General features: G+C 43.3%; 2 protein-coding genes across 7 annotated transcripts in view; one reads left to right on the forward strand and one right to left on the reverse strand.

Moving 5' to 3' along the window:
- Nucleotides 1-23286, forward strand: part of NBEA (neurobeachin) — a 359299-nt gene that overhangs the window by 211111 nt on the left and 124902 nt on the right. For all 6 annotated transcript variants that reach the window (XM_053386038.1, XM_053386039.1, XM_053386041.1 and 3 more), the window contains one exon: nucleotides 1481-1617. In XM_053386038.1, the coding sequence (XP_053242013.1) occupies nucleotides 1481-1617 (137 nt within the window). The remainder of the gene's footprint in view (nucleotides 1-1480; nucleotides 1618-23286) is intronic.
- On the reverse strand, nucleotides 3889-7036 carry MAB21L1 (mab-21 like 1). The gene has a single exon (XM_053386042.1). It carries the CDS (start codon nucleotides 5185-5187, stop codon nucleotides 4108-4110), a length of 1080 nt encoding a protein of 359 aa, XP_053242017.1. The 5' UTR covers nucleotides 5188-7036; the 3' UTR covers nucleotides 3889-4107.

The raw sequence follows: 23286 nt of genomic DNA on the forward strand, positions 1-23286 counted from the left end.
CAGATAATACTGTGCCTTATTATTTCCCAGTTTCTAAAATGTGGCATCAGTGTATTGCATTTCATGTTATTCGAATAGATGTTTCGGTTTATTTATCCATAGGGCGGTCTTGGCTCAATATCCCATTATTCCATGCATTTATTTTTATGCGATCTGCATAGATCTCGAGGTGGAGTTTCCAATAAGTTCGTTTAGGATCCGGATGGGAAGTCTCCTTAGAGTCAATGTAATAATGGTCCGCAAACAGCAAAGGGCCTTATGGCACCTTAAATGCTAACACATTTATTATGGCATACGCTTGTCAGACCATCAGATGCCTGGTTCCTATTACTGGTCCCCCTGCTCTGAGGAGCCCCACGGCGCTTGGCTCTAAGGTTGCCGTCGCCAGGACCCTAACTAGGCAGCCTGACCCGCCGAATACAGCCGGATCCGCCTCCCGAGGAAACCTGCAGAGGATTGCGTTGCACAGTACTAGAAATGCCCAAATAATTCCGGGTTTTTTTTGCAGGTTTGAGCTACGATTCTGTGCACATTTACTTGGGAGTAAACCCCGATGAATTCTGTAGAATATACATGCGTGTAAGCAAGTTAGAATAACTCTGAATCTTTTTGTTTTGGAGTAATTATGCGCTCAGCATTAACATTACAATAAATTTCAGAGAGAGATTGTTTCTGGCGTCTCTGCGGAGACAAATCGTTTTCTTTATAACAACTGTTTGTTTCACAATAAAGGCTGCACTTTATTTTACACACACACACACACACACACACACACACTTTCTGCACAGAGAGAGCCCTCGTCTGGCATCTGATGTCTCGCAGATAGTTTTATGATGTAGAAAACACTGCATTGCCTAACGTCCAGAATAATAAAAAAGAAGTAAAACATATTCGATATGTGTGGTGCATAATTTGTATTGTAATTTTATGACTAGATACAGGAAGCGTAAATCTAAATATATTTTATTGGAAGCCCCTCTGTTTTTTATTCCGTGACACTGCTTTTCTAAATGCTCGCTGCCCGTCTTGGGCTGCGCTTTATACACACGTGCAAACCGGTAAATTTGCTGAATTGAGTGGGACCTGCACTCGACCTTTATGGGATCGGGCTTCGAGATTAGGAAGAGAGGGGCTATTTTCATCAGCGCTGTGATCTCCCCACCCGCACCCCGCTAGTATTCTCAAATAAATCTTCCTGTCTTTAAGTGGCAAGACCTACACACACCCTAGTTCTTGGGTGTTGTTTTGTTTGAAAGACCTATAAAGTGGCCTGCTGTTCCGGTGGTCCGTCGACCATCCTTTGAGCTTCAGGCATACACAGTGTCCCGCTTCCCGAAGCCTCTCCTAGGTGTCCCGGCAGCGATCCGTAGGCATCCCTCGCCTGAGTCCGACGGCTTTCTCGCTCCGCTCTGCCGTCGTCGGGCAAAGCGACCGACCTCCCTTTCGCAGCCTCCTCACGCCGCTCCGTCTTGTCTTGCAGGCCCCGTGGTCCTCAGCACGCCAGCCCAGCTCATCGCGCCGGTGGTGGTGGCCAAGGGCACCCTCTCCATCACCACCACCGAGATCTACTTCGAGGTAGACGAGGAGGACCCGGCCTTCAAGAAGATCGACCCTAAAGTGAGTACAGGACCCAAGTTGGGGGGGGGAGAGGAGGGGGGAGGGGGTGGTTTCCCATAACCATGAATTGAGGAATGCTCCCAAGTGCCTGGAAGCGCCCCTCTCCTTCCCCCCTCCGTCTGACGCCGTGGCTGTTTTATTTAAGAGCGCGGCGCGTTAATGATGTAAAATCCGCTCTAACTCCCGCGCTCGCTTTTTAACAAATCTCTCCCCCCCCCCCGCCGCACTTCCCCCCGAAGGCCTTTGTATGAACGTGGGCAGATTTAGCAGTTAAGCCAATTGCTCGGAAATCCCTCGAGGTAATGGCGGGCCCGCACTCCAGCCTCTTTCCTCGGGCACCCGCGGCAGACAAGGAGACGCGTTCCCTCTCCGTCTGCCTTCGATGCAGTCCCCAGGGACTGGAGCTTCCGCTTGAGCGCGGGTGCGCGTTGCAGGGGCGCGCGGAGCAGCTATTGCACAGCCCGGGCCTGTAGGAACTAGCAAGGTTGGGGTGCGCAAAGACAGAATCTCTCCCGAAGACCCCTGGAGCAAGGAGATAGAGCGGAGATTTGCCTTGTTACAGAATTCAAAAGTTCACGTCCATGTCATTTTCCTTCTCTCCGGATCTATAGTGATATTGTTATTTTAATTTCACTTTCGTAGCCTTGTGTAAATACACACTATTGTGGCCTCAATGTCGAGGCCATCCGTCGGTTGCCCGCTTGCCAACCTTGACAGGAAGAATTAAAAGTGTCTTCCGGATTTTAAAACACACACGCAAGCAAAGCAAAGCAAAGCAAAACAAAACATGGAGTTGAGTAACGTGGCGAGTCTAACGGTTTTGCTGCAGCGCATCCAAGCGCGGGCAGAGCGCAGCTGAAGTTTGAAACAGTATCACCTGGGCAGATCTTGAGCACATTGTTGCACCCCCTCAATGCTTGCCGGGATATTTGCCCTTTGGCTGAATCACGGTTTGCATCCGGAAGGAACTGCCTGCTGCGCTCTCTGCAAGGGCAGGACGGGGCTTCTGGCGGAGGCGGCTCCTTTGCTCCGGCGGGGCCTCCGGAGAGGCCGGCGCTCGCTTTCCCCAAACACAACTGGCGGCGGCGGCTTTATGGCCAGGCTGGTGATGTTTAGGGCAAAGGTAGCAACATTCTTTACCTGCCGATTGTTGGCTTGACCCCCGCAAATCTCTGAACGTTGCAACTTCCCCCTCCCTTCTCTCCAAGTGCTGTTAATTTTGTTACAAACTAGGCTCACTTGGGTAATGCGTGCCTTCAGCTTGGTTCAAAACCGGACAGCCGCGTTAGCCTGGCCCACTAAATCTTTTGAGAAGTAGATTTATTTCCTGACGGTTGTAAAAATGTTACTCGCTTAATTGCCACACACCGGAGTGTGACCGATGTCGATGGCCTTCAGCACCCCATTTTTTTAGGGTAGGCTACACCGATTTTTATCTTGATTTTAAATTATGCTACTTTTAACAGGCCGTCAAGGGCTTCAGACCCGCTTTACACGGCCCCTCCCCGCCCCCCAAAAAGAGAGAATGTAGCAGACTGAGGGCTTGCACAAATCCAGATGGAATCCAGCACTGAAACTCTTAAGCATATTTATTTTACTTTTATTTATTAGCTTGTAATTAAATAAAATCAGCAACAGAAATTTAAATCACAAAAAGTAATTATCCAGTGTATTTCAAGTGCATTTTTCCAATATATAATTCCAATATTCACAATTATATAAGCAAAATCCAAATTTCTTCTGAATATATTTAAATAACATTTCAAGTATATTTATGGAATGGTAGAAATAGAACAAGCAATATATTTGAAACAAAAAAAATGTAAACTTTTTTTTAGCTTAGACACTTCAAAAGACAAGTAACAAAAGTACCATGATAAAATCTACCTTTTTTTAAAGCGGTATCTTCTTGAGCAGAAAATGTCCTGAAGTATCCAAAATGGCAATTTAACTTCTTTTCACCAAATCACAAAACACTAACACCCACAATTTCAAAGACAATGTGAGATCACAATATTCCATACAAATTTTTTTTTAAAATGTACAGGGGAAGAGTTGGGACAGTTGTGGTTTGTTTTGTTTCTTTTCCTATCTAACGGTTGTGGTTATTTGGGTGGCATCTTCAGATTCTATCTTACTCGCACAAAAATCCCGGCCTCGTTATAATCCATTGGTCTGGTTTCTAGGCGGAGTGGTCACAATCAGGCTAAAAACGGCAGCCAATATTGCATTTCCCCTGGTGATAATCATACACGGTTTCGTTTCGTTTCGTTTTCCGGGCAGGCTTTTAAAACCGGGATACCGGCAAGAGTCATAATACTTGCAGTTGGCTTGATGTGCGTGTGCGCGCAGGCGGGTAGCCTCTTCCCCGAACGCAGGGCGACGTTTGCCCCGTAAACCCAGCAGAATCCTCCGAAGAGAAAGGCAGTTTTTTTCTTTTCTTTTCGCGGGGGAGAGAAGAATAGTGTCAGGCCGCCGCTGGCTGGCCCTCTAAAGTTTCTCCAAACTTTTGGGGTTGGTGAGGATCTCCCTGGCCAGCCGCCACGTTTGTTTGGCCGCGTTTTCGAGGGCCGAGTGCGGCTTGCCCTGGAAGAGGTCTAAGTTGGGCAAGAAGTAGTGCGGGCAGCGCCTGCACTGCAGGCACGAGATGAGCTGCAGCAAGATGCCGTTGAGCCGGTCGCCCAGGCACGACTCGTCCCAGTCCGACTCGCGGGGATGCTTCTCGCACTCGTACGACACCAGAGTCTTCATGTGGTAGTTGTTGAGCGGCTGGCCGGGCAGCTCCAGGTGGCGATCCCGCAGCGTCTTGAGGATGGAGAGGCACTTCTTGCGGCAGCCGCCCATCTGCAGCCGGTTCTCGGCCTCGGCGAACTGCAGCACCCAGGCGTCGCTCTCGGCCGAGCTCTGCTTGCCGGCCAGCGAGTGGCACTCCTTGGAGAGCAGGTTGAAGCCCTCGGCCTTCACCTCGGCCACGCGGTTGGGCCCCGGCCAGGGGATGTGCGGCAGCGGCCAGTGCGCCGCGCTGCGCGGCCAGATGCCCGTGCACTTGAAGGCGGGCGTGATCTGCACCACGTAGCGGTCGCGGATGCGCAGCTTGACCTCGCTGGTGTCCGCCACCATCTTGACCACGTCGCGGTAGCTGCACTTGTCCACGGCCTGCGCCACCAGCGTCTGGAAGCGCGAGCGGATCTTGCGCGCCGACAGGTAGCCCGAGGCCGTGATGAACTCCACCCAGAGCGACATGCTCCGCTTGCGCCCGTCGCTCAGCTTGAGCACGGCGCAGCCGGGCAGCGAGCCGTCGTCGACGAAGTTGAAGACGCCCATCTGGTTGAGGTAGAGCACCACCTCGAACTCGGTGGGCGAGATGACCTCCAGGCCCTCGTAGCGGTTGTCCATCTCGTTGAGGGAGCTGATGAAGCGCGGCTCCTGCACCTCCACCTCCTTCAGCACGTCCGACACCACCTTGCACACCTCGCGGATGGTCTTGGCGATGGCCGCCTTGCGCGCCTGGCACTTCTCGTTGTAGTATTTGTTGAGGTGGTACACCAGCTTGGCCTGCGCCGCGATCATGTTGGGACAGAGATCCGGGTTGTAGACCGGAGTCTCGCAGTAGGCGCTGGGATCCAATGCGGCTGCTAAGGCGGGAGCCAACTTCAGACGGGAATCCGGACGCCCGGCGCGGGGAAGCGGAGCCCCAGGCCGCCCAAAGGCGCTGCTCTCGCCGCCGCCGCCGCCGCTGCTCTTTCTGCTGCTCGGCTCCTCCTCAGCTCCGAGGCTCGCTCGCAGGCTGTCTTTCTCTCTCCTTGCAGGCTGGAGGTGGACACTTCTGCCCCGGACAGATCTCCGAGTCTTTCCCAAACACGCACAGGCACACAAAACCCTGGGTTTTTTTGTTGGAAAGGATCCTTCAGGGAGCAGAGGAAAGCATGGAAGAGCTGCAGTTAAAAAAAGGGAAGCAAAGTTTGCGCCCAGTTGCAGCCAGGCTCCCACCAGTCAAAATAATAACACATCGGAGCAGGCATTTATTTTTCTCCTGGAGTCACCACGGGGTGTGAGTGTGTGCGCGCGCGCAATGTTGGTAGTCAGATGGGGGGGCGATTTCTGGGTGTTTCTCTTTCTCTCTCTCTCCCCCTCTCTGTGTGTGTGTGTGTCTCCCTGTCTCTGAGTGTGTGTATATGTCAGGAGAAGCTGGCTGTTGGTTTGTATAAGAGCCCAGATGCACTCGCGTGGAAATTATAAAGGCAGGGCCAGGCAGGCGGGCGGCCAATCGCCACTGGGCTCGTCACGGCAGCCTCTTCCAGCTCCAGCCTGGTTAATTAATCCCTCTCGGGGAGACAGAGAAACGCACAAACTCAAGGTAGGGGGCTGGTGGCAGAAAGGGACCAGCCAGGCCAGCGACCCATTGGGCAGGCGAGGAGGCGGAAGGCGGCTACGGCTGTTGGGGAAAGGACTGCTTGCCACTCTTCTCGCCAGGCGTCCTCCGGAGCCTGTTCGTGGCGCAAAGGGGACCGCAGGTGCCAGGAACCCGGCACCCTTCTCCCGGCGAACTGGAGAGGCGCTTCGCTCCGGGGAAAAGGAAGCGGAGACATCACATGCGAAAACTTGGCTTCAACTGGCGCTGCCTGATAGACGTTGGAAACAGCTGGGAAGTTCTCCGCTTGTCAACCGGGCTAGCCTAGTGTTAGAAAGTCACCGGTTGTACGATAGAGGGGAAATATGTACCAGGAGCAGCAGCCTCCTCCTCTTTCTTCTTCCTCCCCAATTAAATAGCACAAAAGGCGAGCTGACGGGTCTCAATCGATTGGATGCAAATAGAGGCGCGTTTTTTACCTGGCTCTTTAGATTGGTAGCAGCTGAAGGAAGCGACCAGTCGCTGGCGGGCTTGACAGTTTTCCGGATTGAGTTTCCGAAGACGCGCAGCCCTGGCGAGCAATGAGTTAGTTGCCTCGTCGCCGCCTTTGTGTACCGCACGTGTCGCAAAGGTGCCCAGCCGCCTCCGCTGTCATTAGCAGCGACATTGTGGCAAAGTAAATGGCAACTCTTAATGGTCTGAAGTGGGCAGGTTTCTGCACCCCACCTCACCCCCGTGTGGACTGTATTTGCAGTCTGGGTGGATTGTAATGGGGACGCGGGACAGAGGAGAAGCGGGAGAAATCGCGGTCAAGCGGGCAGGCAGCTTTTCTGTCCCATTTGGACAGTCCAGGTTTAGGGCAGCTCTAGTTATGAGCCACTTTCTCCTCCAGTGCCTCCAAGCAGAGCTGTTTGTTGCGCATAGCCGGCCACAGGGAAGCCTTCTGGTCTGCTGCCTGCTCTCTTGTTCCAAGAAGCAACACAGTTCGGAACTGGGAGGGGAGCCCTGGAGCAGCTCCACCTTCCCCTCTCCCTTGAACGGCTTCCAAAAGCATCTATGAGCATCTTAATGTTAAAATTAATTGGGTGCTGTCTAGGGAAAGTTAAGCGCGCTTTAGTTAATTCGAAATCAATGGGATTTAAGCCTGCATCCTAAAGATGTTGCTCAGAAATATCCCTTAAAATCAATTAATAAGCGTAAAACTAGACTGACGGGTGTTTAAAAAAATATATTTGCGGCTCAAGCCTATACACGTCTACTCGTAATTAAGTCCCACTGAATTCAATGGGGCATACTCTCAAGTAAATAAATATAGAATTTGAGAGCCTTAAGCTGGTGCCTAAACCCCATTGATTTCAGTAGAAATCAGGCGCGCTTGATTTGCCCTGAATTTAAGCCCCTTTGTTTATCAGTTGCTCCCTTAAATCTGATGCATGTCTACTTAGAAGTAAGGCCAACTGAGTTCAATCGGGTTTACTGCCAAGGAACGGAATAGGATTGCAACCTTATCCTCCTGCGCTCTTGCAGAATTCGTTCAGAGCTCGGGTGTCATTATTATTATTTCGTTGCATTGATTAGACCTACTTCCAGATAATGGTGAACTTCCTTATCGCCCGGCCCTAAAGGCATTTGCTTCCAAGCAAGTCCATGGACAAGTCGCGTGTTGGGCATTGCAGCAGCCCGGTCCCTTTAGGATCCTATTGTAGCTGCTTGGCCCTTCAGATCACCTTTGCGTCTAGCGATCTGTTTGGGTTGCCTTCACTGCGCGCTTCTCCGGGCGTGTTAGGTCGTTGAATTAGATAGAGGCGAAAGGAGGAGAAACTGGAGCCGCCGCCCAGGGCGCGGGGAGGCAGCAGTAGCGCATCCTACTGTGGACAAGGATGAGGATCTGGCGGGGCGCGCATTTTCTGCGCGGCTGCTTTCTGTCTGGGCAGGGATTGCAAACGGCGTCGAGACGCTTCCAGACAGCAGCTCACCAGCGTGGCCTTGCCTGAGCTTAGCTTCAGAAATGTGCGTGGGGCAGGGAAGGATCATGGGCGAGCGGATAGGTTGGGGTCGAGCAGCCCAACAACAGGTGGAGGGGCGCCAGGAGAGATGCTGCGCAAGCAAATCGCTTTCCCGCAGAGAAGAGACCCGTCTGCATCCCGTCCTGCTATTTCCCTTCGCCCTCTCGTCTCTAAGAGGCTAAGGCTTGAGCTTGCGAAGGGGAAAGGCACTAGCGTGGCGCTCTCACATTTTATCTCCTTCATCCCGAGGGTGTTTGTGGGTCGGTGAGAGAAGGGACCAGGGTCCTGCGCAAGGAGAGTCTGGCAAGCATCTCGACTTTGCTCCTCTGAACCGGGAGCCCGGCCCCGGAGCACAGTCCCTGCACTTCCTTTTAACAGTACTGTATTGATAGCGAACAGGCTGTGTTGCCCAAATACAGAAATTTAGCTGGAACCGTGCAGTGAACTACTGAACCGCTTAGTACAAGGGAAAACACATAGGAATAAATTGAAATTCGGTTCTCAGTGGAGGTGCAACAAAACTCCTCTGTGATAACTGAAAATCTTCACAACAAAGCACTCTCCTGAACTGGCTCCTCTATGCAATTCTAGCTGCTGAGATGACACATACAGTGAAGTCTTTAGACTTATATTTAGCTTGTTTCCATAATGATAAGGTGAAGGTTAGTTTAACTCCCTTTAAAATTCCTTACATTGGTTAGGATTGAGCTATAAATGGGTTGAATTATCTGTTACACCACAAAGTTGTTAATGTTTCTTGCAGAATATTGACATTAAATATAAAATAATTACAGCAATTTATAAGCCTGCATTAGCAAAATGTTGCTACACCTCATATTGTGATCTGTGCATGTCTACTTTGCATGTAAAATATAATTAATTCAGTGGAACTTACTACTTAGTAACTATGTATGGAATTGGAGACTAAAACTGCAAGCTTGTGTACTTGGGAGAATAGGGTCTGTTGTAGGCAGTGGGACTTACTTACAAGTAAACATGTACAGTACTGTACCAGACAGTATAACCCAATGATTGAACTCCAGTTTCACTAGAATAAATATTCCTTTATAAATTTATAGATCAAGATGCTTTTCACATAGTGTTAAAAGTTTTGATTCTTTAAAATTAATTTAGTAACTGATGCAGTTGGTCCAGATATTTTGATTTATTTGAACTGTAAACTTAATCTAATAAATATAGAAGGATAACATTTAGGGAATATTATATTATAATTATATTAAAAATATTGAATTTGTTGTTGCATACAAAAAAACATGTAGGCACTGAGAAAAGCTGTGTAACATAACAATGATGTTATAGAATTTAGCATACTAGATTAAAATTAATTCCAATTTTCAAACATTTTGTAAGGCATTTAAAAAATAATAATTAAAGGTGTTTGGAAGTTTTTCACATCCGCTTGTACTAAGGGTGTTTAAAACTAGTCTAGATACAAAATTCAATGTGAACTTTAATTTTATTTTTAAAATTTAGTCCTGCCAGGATTTATGCCAATTTTAATTGCACTGAATCCAAATGCAACTAAACTGAATGAATCCCTGTGCTTCTCTTTGTGATGAATTGGACTGAATGTTAAAGACTTTTAGACTTCATAGTCATACAGAAGTCTCACATTAGATGAACAAATATAAATTAAGACGCTTGTTTGAAGGTGGTTAGCACACTTTACATATGCCCCTATATTTAAAATAGTCAGTTTTCTGTTTTCATTACATCCACCTATCGACTGAATCAAGTTTGGTCTTAGCGATAAAGACTTCTATCAGCAGAGCAAGATGAAAATAACCCAGTAGAAATTAGGATTGCTAATTTTGTAAGGAATTAAAGGTGTGGGAAAGTCTGAGGAGTGACTTTCTTCAAATTCTGCTGTTGTTGTTCCTGTTGCACAGTCTTGCTCACTTTTACAGACTCTGCTGGGAACTCCCGCTCCCATACTTTCACTTAAATATTTTGTGCAATATTGTTGCAGCATTATTCAAAAAGCCTATCTCAGTTGGAAAAGAAGTATGCCTAGACTGATTTTGTGTTCAGCAAACATAATTTATTAATTAGCAACTTCATTTTTAATTTTACGAATATTGGCTTTCCAGCTAGAGAAAACGTGTTGTTTGCTTTGAATGCACAAGCTCTTCTCTTTATGCCACGCTGAATTCTCTTTGTGTAGTTGTGATTCTTCACACCACTGTTCATAAGTTTAAAGTCTTGTTTTTTAATATCTGTGTATTGCACTAGGGAAACAGAATATGAAGTGGGTTTTATTGAATTATTTATCCCTGTTGTTGGAGTGGGTTTGAAGGCTCATTTAATGTATCTGATATTCTAACAGTTCTCCACCCCCACCCATTTCATTACACATCATCCTGCAAGCCAAAATAAATTTCTTTTTTGCACTAGAGAAATGAAGCATACATCTTTGTAGCAGATTCACTTTTATTGTCATTGGAAAAAAAATAAAGGTGTATTTTCTTCCAGTTTAATTTATGGTGACTTTGAGTTTTTGTATTTCTTTTGTTATGACTCTTTCAAACTAAGAGTGAATAAAGGGGGGAAACATACTATTAAAAGGGTAATCAAAGTAATGTCCATAATGCTTTTTTCATGTTTATAATTTTTAAATACTTTATCTGCAGATAGAATGCATTATTATATTACAAAGGACTTGTGCATAAGTTTATTTATTTACAGTTGCTTAGAGAGAAATTTCACAGGGTACGACTCATGCAAAAATTAAGACTGTGGCCATACCATTAGTACTTGACACAGTTACAGTCCCAGAACTTTTTTACACATACATTCTCTGTTCCAGATTTTGCTGAACTACAGCTCCCATCATTCCATTGGCCATGTTGGCTGAGGCTGATGGGAGTGTTCCACGGCTGGTCTAGAAAGAATTATGTTCTCTGCTCTTTTCCCTCCCCCCATTACTTCCTTTCTCCAAAACATTGCAAATCTATTACAAATATTTCAGCAGTGTCATTCGGCTTTTGGGAAAAAAGGTGAACAGGGTTATTTCCACAGTGACTCTGTTTGCGGTTAAGTTGATACAGTTTTCTAATTCTCTGCCTGCCTCCTTTGCATTCTGGCTGAGAAGTGCCCCCATAAATTGGACCCCAAACCCAGTATTGTAATGATGTTTAGGGATGGTTGTTGTCTGTTTTCCTGTTTCCCATGTCCCAGATAATCCATCACAGCATGTCTGAGGAGGGAATTTTATAATCTGTTTTGATAGCTGCCATGGGCTGCTCAAGCCTCTTCTCCTGTCTCTTTCAAATGCAGTTTTTTCATTCCCCCTCCTCTGCCAAAGCACTATCCTAACTGCTTTCCCCAGATATATAATTTAGTGCTATGATTCTTGGGAAGCAAGAATTAAAACAGTACAAGCAAAAATCGCGTGTGAGTACTGTGTATCACACAGAGTCTTATGTCACTCACAGAGCTCAGGCATAGTGGGTAATATCCAAATAATGTTTCTCACAGATTAGTTATGGCGCTGTGCCAAAAATAAGCCAAAGTATCTCCGTAAATTTCCAAAATGGTATTTATACTACATTCTGTTCTTCTTGACACTTGAGAACAACCACTAAGATCTCTCTGTTATGTTTTAAATAAACCATTCAGTGTTGTTAGAAGAATGTTTAAGACAAACACACTTTCCTCTTTGCAACAACAGGTTGTGTAGTGCTGGCAAGTAAATAGCAGGCAGGATAATATGGGGAAATGCACTGCCGTGTTTGGTTTATTTATTTATCAACTGCATCAAAAGCAGACATTCTCAGCATGCCAGATTTCAGTTAAAGCAGTCCAACAGTGACGTTTTAAGAATCCTACTTTGGGAATGCTCTTTTTTCCTGAACCCAGAATGGTCCATGGAATCAGAAGGGATTAGCTCCCTTTAATCTACTGCATCTGCAGTGGGTCATCCAACAGAACTTTCATTACTGTTTCATGTTGTATGTGATTAAGTGACTAAAATATTCAATACTGACCTTGAAAATGAAGCAGCATGTGTTGGATAAACAGCTTTGAAAGCTTAAAGTAATCTTTCCTATAAACAAGATTTCTAAAATGTATTGTTTAAGAGAGTGAACAGGATGACCAGAAAGGCATCGTTTGTAAGAGGGAACTGAATTTCTAGAAGCAGACATAAGTAAAAATGCACAAAAGATTAAAACACATTCATATACTATCAGATGTTATTCGGATGGTTAGCATGATGCACACAGGCTGCCTTAGTTATTGTGAAGTACTCGTGCTTAAATGGATTTTTACCTCACCTTAAGCACATTTACTCGGAAGCGTCCTGCTGATTTTAGTTTAATTTGCCTCCCAAGTAAGGGCTGTTTTGAGATCTATTTTTCACATCTAAGGCCACTATTATGCATGATACTAGGTAGAAACCAGTGTGAGAAAAATACATAGCTTTTCTTTTAGTCACATGGAATCTGCCACAAGTATTCAGAGGCAGAAGTTGTAAATGAATCATTGTAGGTATGAAGCTGAGCATGATAGGCCACTGTTAGGCATGCATTACACTGGGCTGAAACCAGTGTTTCTGGAAGTAGTGCCTAGAGTCACACAGCATCTGTGTTTCTGGAGTTAAAAGTCTGCAGTTAGAACCAGATTTTGCAACACAGTATTTTCAAACCTTTATGCTGTGATTTTGAACTTTAAAAAATACATTGATTTAAGCTGTGAAATTCCTAGGTACTGAGAATCTGCAAGGCAACAAATTGCTGTACACCTGATTTTTAGAAGTGTCACGAATTTAGTGGATAGTTCAAGGCAAATTCAAAAGCACTCCACCACTAGTCACCTCGATACTATACTGCTACTCCTTATAGCCATTAACAAGAAGGCACTTATCCTGACAAAACCAAAGAAATATCTGGATTCAGTTAAGCCAAGGTCCAGAGGCTGGTAGAAAATCCTTGTTACTGCTGCAACTGATGAAGATGTATCAACCATATATTTTTTCAAATTGGGCGTTGTTGCATCTTTTCTCAGTAGTTGCAACAGCACAGGCCATTGTATGACTTATGGACATTATGGTATTTGATACGTTTGTAGATGGAGAGGTTTTGGTTGAACTGGCATTAGAAAAGGGAAATGTCATGGCAACACAGCTGTGTATGGACCATACTGCATGCTGGCACCATAGAGTTAGCAGGAATGAATAGTAACACACTCTTATGCCAAAAAAGGCCAATAACAATAGTAACACAGCAGCTTTATTTTAGTGACTTCTATATACCATGATCTAATAATTCTTTAGTTGAAATTTGGAAACTATTTTGCAAATCAATTTTTCAGATTTGAAGCCTAATGGTAGACTAACAAATGTATTTTTAAAATCATTTGTGTCACACGTTTTGAGTTATAGTTCACTTAAAGTAGCTTAGAATAATATTAAAGCAACACAATATAGAAACCAACAATGGCAGATCTGAACGAAAAAGTCCAGTTAAAATAAATAGCAAGCACCAGTCTTAACTGGGGTTTTTGGGGTGTTAGGGGAGGGGTAGTACCCTTGGTGATCCTTCTAGCATAGTTTGTCCATCTTTGGTCCCCATGCTGCACTCAGCTCTCACCTATGGCTCCTAGAAGCTTTCAGCATGTGACAGCAGCCACACCCCAGGAGTCACTTCCAACTGGCTGGTTAAACTAGGTGAGGGTAGCTGAGGGGTCTCAAACCCTCGGTGAGTTAGGGACTTTCCCTGCATGTGAAGACGGGTTGCAGCAGATAGAACAGATGAGACCAATAGTGGGTCCAACGGTCAATAAAGCAGTTTATGCACATTCTGTTGAGGGAAGTAAGGTCCAGATAGGGTTTGTCCACCTTGGAAGATAGCCCATCTAAGGGATGGAAAACTCTAGTTCTAAACCTGTACTGCTTTGGGGGATATATTCAGGAGAAGAAAGGACTAAGGAGTAAAGCCTACACAAATCTAGAGTGGGGTGCTTTACCTAAGACAGTTAGATGGTGCTTTGTGTGCCTCCTTCCAGCAACTCCTGCAGCTAAGCTGGTGCAAAAGGTAGTGCTCTGCTTTCCTTTGGACCACATCAGCAAGGCCTAGAGGGGTGTTTTGTTGTCTGGGCAGCCCAGGACCTCCGTGCACACTGCCCAGGTTTGATCTCCAGGGACACAGCGGTTTGACTTCACTCCTGGAGGTGCACTCCGTTGATGCTCGAGACAGATGGATGCCAACAGCAACAATATAAACTGCAGCCCAATAGTAAAGCTCTCTCTCTCTCTCTCTCTCTCTCTCTCTCTCTCTCTAATATGCAAAGTCTCAGTATTGGCCTATCTACTCTTTGGGGGGGGAGCACTTAAAGCAGAATTTCCACTGTCCTATGATTCTCCAAAGTAAATGATCTTGTACATCTTTACTTGGAAATGAGTCTTGCTGAGCTTCAATGGTTATAACTCTCTAACTGTGATACAGTGATACCTCGGGTTACATACGCTTCAGGTTACAGACTCCGCCAACCCAGAAATAGTGCTTCAGATTAAGAACTTTGCTTCAGGATGAGAACAGAAATCATGCTCCGGTGGCACAGCAGCAGCAGGAGGCCCCCTTAGCTAACGTGGTGCTTCAGGTTAAGAACAGTTTCAGGTTAAGTACGGACCTCCTGAACAAATTAAGTACTTAACCCAAGGTACCACTGTATAATTCTACATGCATTTACTCAGAAGTAATCCCCATGAGTTCAGTGAGACATACTCCCAGATAAGTGAGCATACAGTAGCAACCTTAATGACTGTTTTAAAATATACAGGGCAGCAGTGCTTTCAGTAATGCTTCCTCTGCCAGTGTGAGGAATGTCTCTAAATGTCCCCATTAATGACTGCTGGAGAAATTATTTTCATGAGTGATATGAAATGCATCTCCTCTGGAACACATTCTTTAAATATTCTAATTCTGGATGAAGCCATGACAGATTATCCAAAAAGTCAACACTCATGCAAGTTTTTCCCCAAACTACACTTTAAAGCAGATCAAGCTGTGATTAAAAATGTGGAATTCAGGGTGGCCCAAGTCACTGAGCTGCCTGAGACAAAGCACAAGATGGTGCTCCCCTAACCTCTGCTCCACAATTTGCAGCTGCACTGATAACTGAATCTTAACCTCAACACTGTCCATCTGCCAATGTCCTCCACTGCATCCCAAGGCAGTTCAGAAAATGTCTGAACCACACCTTTATTCAGAAGTCTATCGGGCGATGAACATAAAAGCAATGCAGTATTAAGACCAACAACTAATAAAATCAAAACAACATGAAATTTGAGGAAAATCTGCTTAGGGGTTGCAGGACAGGCAAAGCTCTGTCAGCCAACACCTTGCTACATCTGTCCCCAACCCCCTCCATGGCAGCCACACTTTTCTGTCTAGTGGTAGGGTCAGTCCTGATGGAATGTCATTTTCCTGCCTTTCTTCTTTTACTGACTGGATGAAGCAACTGTCCACATTGTACTTCAGTATGTCAAGAGGACTGGAGGCAACTGCTTACCTGGGCAGCATAAAATAAAAATCTGAAATATTGGCTTAGGGTAGAAGTTAAATAACTGCTGTTGGCTTGCAAAAAGCTGAAGCTAGCACCTAGGATTTGCTGCTTCTTCCTTTTTGAGCCGTGCTCTCCAACAGTCTATAAAATATGGTATCCATTCCTAAATGTCATTGCTATATAGCTGGTGGACAGCCATGCATCCTGTCTCCATTTGCAGTTCTTTCTTTGCTGCTTTCTGCTGCTTGCTTTGTGCTGGTAAAACTCACTCTCGGTGTCTCTGTGGTCTGTAACTTCCAGCAGTAGCTGTGTTGCCCTATTTCAGCAAAACAACAGAGTGTCCCCAGGCACCTTGAAGACTAACAGGTTTATTGTGGGATACATTTTCATAGGCCTCACCGCCCGCTTTCACTTTTCATTTTCAATCACATACAGCTTATTTCATGATCTTCCTTATAGTTCTTCTTTGTGCCTTTTTCTTTCTCTCCAAATATTTAAGTGTAGATAAATCTTTAAAATTTACTATGGAAGATGTCAAAGGGAAACCCCTTGCTGCATCTTTTATTCTAGTAGTACATCAGAAGAACCACGTCAAATTGAGGTTGCCAAGGATTGCACTTAAAGCTAACTAACAAAATTAAAAGCTGAATAACATTTACCCAAACATTCTCGAAAAAACTTGGATGTGAAATACCTGAACTTACATGTGTATGCAAATCTGGCTTCTCGTTAAAAGACTTGAAAGTGGTCAAGATATTATTTTTATTTTATTTTAAAAACAAGAAAACTACAGACTTATCCGCCTAACCCCTTTTCCTGGCAAGCACAGAATGCATTATGAAAGCTAGAATGGTACATATAACCAACCTTCTTGAGGAACGGTCAATGTGGCTTGTTACAAAGGGAGGTTTGTCTCACTAACGTTTTAAGTTCTTCTACACCAGCTGCTTTTCTTGAGAGATGTACTGAAAACAGCTTGTGCAGTCTGTACCTCATCACTGTACTAGCCTTAATTAGGATTGATTTTGGAGGGAGGGGGTTAGTGGGTATTTTTTAAAGGAAGCACTCATTTTATCTGTATGTTGTCTCAGGATGCCTGTCAAACAGCAGGCTGGAGTACATGCACACACAACCACGCACACACACCACCAGCAGCGAAAGGTTTTTCCAGCTTTTCTACTTAATGCAGTTCTCCCCCACTGTTCTTCTCTATAGACACAGGGGTGAAGTCCATCTTCACATGCATCTCCATGCATCATCTGTTGGTAAGAAAGACATGCAGTTTCTTTATGCTGTGCCATGAAAACGAATAGCACAGGACTTTATCAGGGCAAAGAGAGACAAATGTGGAAGACCCTCCTTGTCCCAGAAATAAACGATTTGGTGCAGACACATAACCTTAAAAGGGATTTTTTCGGGGTAAGAGTAGCTGCTCATTTACACAGAAAACATCCCGTAGACGTGATATTCTTGGGTTGTCAAATAGGCTTTTGCCAAAGCCCCCCTGATTGATATAGTGCTTTTTTTACCCTCAAGTTTTAAAAGTATAAAGCTGAGATGCTGAAGAAACCACTTGAAATCATCAGAGAGGATGAGGAATCTTCCTCATCCAAGAAAAATGCTAAATTTTTACCTTTTTTAGGTTTTATATAAAAATGCAACTGAAGGGAATGTGATTGATGAATATTTGTACGTGTGTGTGTATCTTTAAGAGGACATCACTGGACTTTGAAGTATTAGACAACTACCACTGGGTCAGAAAGGCCCTCTTTTTTGGATAGGTCGTTTCCAGTCCACTTCAGGTGTCCCTGGAGGAAATTGTTTTGAGGCTTATTTCTATATGGTTTCAGGCCTTGTTTTGGCATTGACAGAGCCTTGGTCACCCGCATAGATTACTTGTATTGCTCATTATCACTCAGAGACTTTACGATGTCGAATTACAACAAGAAGACACCCTACTCCCGGAGACGTATAGATGTTTAAAAGCTTGGCCTAATTTTGCAGCTGCCCCTTACTTAACTAACATCACTAACGAAGCTTATAGATGGGCTTTCTCTAGAGCCCGCTTTGAGACAATGCCCTCAGCAGTGCTGTACGACAAATTCACGCGGGTACCAATGCATGCGCGTCTCTGCCCCTGTATGTCTAATAAGGTAGAATCTGTCACACACATCCTTCTATTTTGCGAATTTTATAGTGAAGAGCGAGTTCAACTTATTTTGCCGCTTTTATCAAAATTTATACCCCTACAACATTATTTGGAATCCTCCCCCGAAATTCTACGAAAATACCTTCTGGAAGATTCCTCAAGCTCAATATCATATGAGGTGGCCAAATTTTGCACTTTAGTAATGAGGAAGCGTAAATCTCCTCTGTTGAATGGCACACTGCGAAGTTCCCTTGTGTAATCCTTTTTTTTTCTGATGTTGTTGTTGATTTCTTTTTGTTTGATCTTGTGGTGTTTAGTGTCACTGGCTTTTGCCGTAATAAAACTTGGACTTGGACTTGCATTGCTCTCACAGCAGATTTTGATGCCATTGGCTGTGGCAGTCTTCTGTATCAGGGCTAGGGGTTGACATTTGAGGCCACTCTGTTACAGTGGTTTTGTTCCTAAATGCAGGATCAATACCACAAAGTAGCATTGGGTGATTTCTGCTTGGCTCTCTGACAGGTTGTGGGCCCCACAAGATTCCATTCAGTCCCTGATGAAGGTTATCTGGGAATTTGTAGTGTGTTGTCATCAGTGTGTGGATGACACTACTCTGGGTCTCCGTTCCATCTGAATCAGGAGAGACTGTTCACGTGCTGGACTGGTAGTTGAGGACATAATGGGCTGGATAAGGGCTAAGAAAGACTCCTGACAAGATTTGGGCATGGATTGTGGGTAGTTCTAAAGTCCACTAATTGAATAGGTGACCTGTCTTAAATGGAACTGCACTCCTCCTGAGAAGAGTAAGTTTACAGTGCTTCCTGAGTTAATGCTATCATTTGGGGCCCAAATAGCCTTGATGACAGGGAGTGTCTTTCTCCAGCTCACAACTCCTCTCCTCTTTGCGTGGAATTACTCAGTTTTGGACCACATTCTTTAGAGTTACAACCTTCTCAGTTGTATTGAGAGGCACAGGAACATGTAACAAAATTTAAACAGGATTTAGAACAATGATATTTCTCTGAAAGGAAGGGGGGGAAATAAGACAATAACCTGCCATCCATGCATAATCTCCCATTGGTGTTTGAAAAAAGTACAAAATGGAGATTTCATCCTATATTGTTTGGGAAATTGTTTTATTGTCCACGTATGCTGTAACGTTTGGAGAGTTGTATTATTGTTTACATACACAGAAAATTTATTTGTGAACAAAGAGGGAGTAGGAAAAGGAGAACCAGATCTACAAAGACAGGAATCTTTGATGTTGTATCTCATCTGGAAGTAAATTCATACTGCATATTAAAACAAGAAACAAGATAAATACGTTTCAAATTCAGGAATCAAACTTCATTTTAAGTATTATATCGATACACTCCTCTTGAATACATTTCCAGTCTGTCTAGTAGCAATCTCTTGTTTTCAACAAGAGAGAAATTCTCAGCACATGCAAGACGAAAAGCTTGTGTGAGTGTAGATAATATTCCTTCCATTGAAAAGAAAAGGAGTCCTAAAGCAAAATTTGAAGTGAGTTTAGGAGTTATTTCTATGGCAGAACATCAGATGAATCTCAAGGGAAGCCATACGTGTTCTGATAAAACCATCAAATTTTCAGAGGGCACTTTTCCACATCCCCAGTTAGAAAGCACTGTGTGCATGGGGCTCATGATTGCATTCAGTACATTGAGGAGAGGAATGCGATTTTCAAAAGGGTTTGATGTTTGAAATATAAAACAAGCCATTTACATTTTTATGAGTAACATGAATGTGTTTGAACAGTGTTACAAACTCTGTAGCTATAAAAGTGAAATCTGATTCAGACAATGTGATACAATCAAGTGGTAGATTCCATTAAAAAGTCCTTCTTCTGAATGGATATCTTTGCTCATTTCTTAACCATTTTTCATCCCCTTTGTTTGTTCTTCCCTGTAAAATGTATGATAGTGCTTCCAATTTAACTCTGGAAACAGCTTATTCATGGTCACCTCTATAAAGAAATGTATACCGGTTTCAACCAATGGCAAACATTTTTTTAACAGAATCATTATGTTCTGAGTAATGCTTTTCACCGTTGGTTGGAATGGTTGTATATTTCTTTTCCAGATGTAGTTTATAAAGTTAGAGTAGAAATACTCTGGTATTTTAAGAATATTGCATGGTGTCACTAAATTATTTTGAAGCAATTTTGCTTGTGTAATGTGCTCTAGAAATTCATTTAAAAATTCAGCACAGTACAAAACAGTAAACTGGATATGTGATTTATTTTAGACATTCGAGTAATTTCAAGTCAACTTTGTGCATGTTTACAGGCCTATTAGCAGAAAAGTTATTGCTAGAAAAATAATACTGAACAATTTCCAGTAAATATTCTGCCATACTCACATTCTCTCTCTCCCTCCTATAAATCATTTCTCAAGTATATCAAAGGCTAACTTAGACCCTACATGTTTTTTTAATAACCCTGTAAAACGAAACAGTTAATAAATAAAGACTTCTCATTGGCAGTAGGAAGTATATGTAAGTAATATCACATTTGCTAGGTTGTGCCTTAATGTTTGCAATTTTCATCTGCACCTTGAGAGATTGCCTCTTACCAAGGTAAAATAACAGCACACACGTAGGACATAGTTGCCTCATTGTACTCATTAAACATGTTCATTATTTGTGCTATTAGCATTTAGCAGTCAGAATAAAACTGTGTAGGAAATTTACTTTGCCAACACACTTCCATCTCCACTGCCGCTGGTATCTCTGTCTCTGCCTTTTGAATTTTTGTTACACAAGATTTCTTAAATTTCTCCTGATGGAATAAGCAGTAGAATATTTATTGTACAAAATTTATTATTGACCTAATTTGCACTTTATAAGCAAATGGCATATCTCAATGGGGGGAAAGACTCCCTCCCACCACCAAATTCAGTTCTTCATTTGTTTTGCTCACCATGCCGCATTAGCACAGTTTTCCCCTGTGTCCATCTGCCAGTGTACAATTTAGCCATGGGCATCTGCAGACCTTGCGGTGATCAGTATTGCAGGCAAAAGCCATATGTGTTTAAATAATAAAAAAGAAACTCTTTATTTCATTTGCTGTTTTAACTGGATGGATAACTTTTGTGCCTTAAGTCAGACAGAGAGAAAATACAGAAATAATTAATTGCCTCTATTCTTTAGGCAGTTTCATTTTCCTTTTCCAATATGGAATGCTTGTCAGCTTTCCTGATAAATGACTGCATGTATTTGCATAGATTTTACATTAACAGAAAAATTAGTTTATTTGTGAAAAGTAGTTTACATAATAATGCAAAGTGTAGTATGAATTATGTTTATTAACCTAGGGGAAGAAACTGTAGAAGCCTGTGCATAATAAAATCTTGTCAAGGGTTTGAGATACACACACACACACACACACCCAAAATTCAAGCCCCACAAACCTTTATTTGTATGCCTCTTCAAAAAAAGAAAAAGTCTTTGAAAGATTTTTAGTCAACTGACTCCAGATTTTCCTAGGGAAAGCCTTTTTTTGGAATCTCTTGGGCATTCTCCCCCCCCCCCACACATTTAAACCCATTTGGAAAAAATGTACGGTAAATTTGATCTGTTTTGAAGTTTATTTCCAAGTTTGAATAGAAGACTGCAAGTCAGTTCATTGTTTGCAAAGTACACATTAAGAACACATTTTAAGTTTCTAATAACACCACTGATGTGATGTTATCTGTAGCTTTTCTTTAAAAGCTTTCAGTTGCTGCATTATCATTTAGTAGGATCATAAAAATAAATTTGAGTTTCTTGCTTCACAGCTTATTACATGTCCTCTAACATGTGATCATTATTGGGTTCAAACTGCATTTAAAAACCGGAATTTAATAGTTTAAAGAAAAATCATGACCAACGTGTTCTTCATACAAGCCATTTTTCCCCCCCTGAGGAAAGTATTGGTTGTTCGGCTTGGAGCTAGTAGTCTTAAGGCAAACAATACTATTTATGCAGCATCAGGGTGTTTTTATGCCATATAAAATGCAGATGTATTCAGGGCTGTTATCTCATGCTGTATTGCAAAATATCTTGTTGCTTATGAAACATGCTACACCTAATGGCAAGTTAAAAGAAGAGAGTGCCTTTGCCACTTCTTGAATCTGGGACACCCTGGGTACCAGCTGTCACAGTTCAGCTAATGATGACAAATACTCCTCTCTATGCAGATTGCCGAGTTTGCAGGCTGCTGTGAGAGGCAGCCAGATTACCTTTCCTCAGATAGTAATTTAACCTTTTAAACTCAAGTGTCAGAAGGAAATTATTAGCCGGGTTATTTTCAATAACTATTGCTTTCCCCCCTTTTTAAGCTAATACAGTAATAAATTCACAAATAGTTCTTGTACCTGTTGTGCTACAAGAACAGGAAATCAACATGATAATACCTATAAGCAGTAAAGGCACTTTGCCAGCATGAATTCGTAAACTGACCTTGGATAGAGACTATCTGTACTATCTGGAAGAAACCTGGAAGGCTATATTTATGCTTCCACCGGTAACAGGCAACGTCATACCCCCAGTCCCACCGGCACCACTTGTATTCACAGATATAACTAGTGCAATGTTTTTAAAATTATATGTTTGTTTTCTTGGATGTTCATACTGTGATTCTGTCTGGGAGCTTCCAGTAGTCTCATCCAGATTCCATTTATTCCAAGTTCTATGCCTCAGTTTAACAAGGTCTTTGATTTCCCCCCCTAGTGTTATATGTCTGCATGTCTGCATTTTACTCAGGGGACTTGTATGAGTAAAATAGTTAGGATTATATTTTCTGGTGTAATCATTTTGTCAATGTTCATCATAGAAGCTTTCAAATGAGAAAAGTTTGTCAAACTTGTTTTGCATATTTTGAAGTGAATTTTTAAATAATGGGCATATTTTGTGACAAGATCTCATAATCTTAGAGTGAATTCATTCTCTTGACTATGGATCTTCACGGATTCAGAAGGGCATCCCTGCACAGTAGTCAGGGAAATGCCAGGGTTTTATAGAGAAGTTTGAAAGATCTTTAGAGCAGGGTGGGGGCACCTTATAAAAACTGAAAAATGGTCCACAGAATGTGCTGACTGATAGTTGAACAGGAGGCAGAAAGGCAATTTGTTTGTTACAAGCATGACAACTGTGTATATGTTATCTTTTCTTCACAAGTTACCAAGGCAGTGTACAGTAAAATAACTTAAGTCAATCCACTAAACACACTAAACACCATTAGAGTATAAAATGTTACATCTGACATATCTAAGAAACAATAAAAATGTATCAAAGGCCCTCAATACTAGAGTGAACAGGCATATTTTACTAGCCAATGAAGTATCTATACTGTTGTACCCGTTTGAAATCCAGGTGGAAATCATTCCCTGAGATGGATGCTGTTACAAAGGCAGCCTGTCTCTGAGTAGTCATAAGCTGAATTTCCATAGGCTATGGCATGACCCAGAAGACTTCTTCTGATAACTGAAGAGGATAGGTAGTTCTACACAGAGAGAGCCATTCTTTCAGATACCCTTATCTCAAACTTGGTTACCTAAACTTGGCTTGGCAGCCAGTACAATTCTTTAAGCCTTGGTAATATGTGTATGTGGTGTGGTGTCCCATTTAGCTGCGACATTTTG

Source organism: Podarcis raffonei, chromosome 4, assembly GCF_027172205.1.
Source record: "Podarcis raffonei isolate rPodRaf1 chromosome 4, rPodRaf1.pri, whole genome shotgun sequence".
NCBI classification, from domain to species: domain Eukaryota; kingdom Metazoa; phylum Chordata; class Lepidosauria; order Squamata; family Lacertidae; genus Podarcis; species Podarcis raffonei.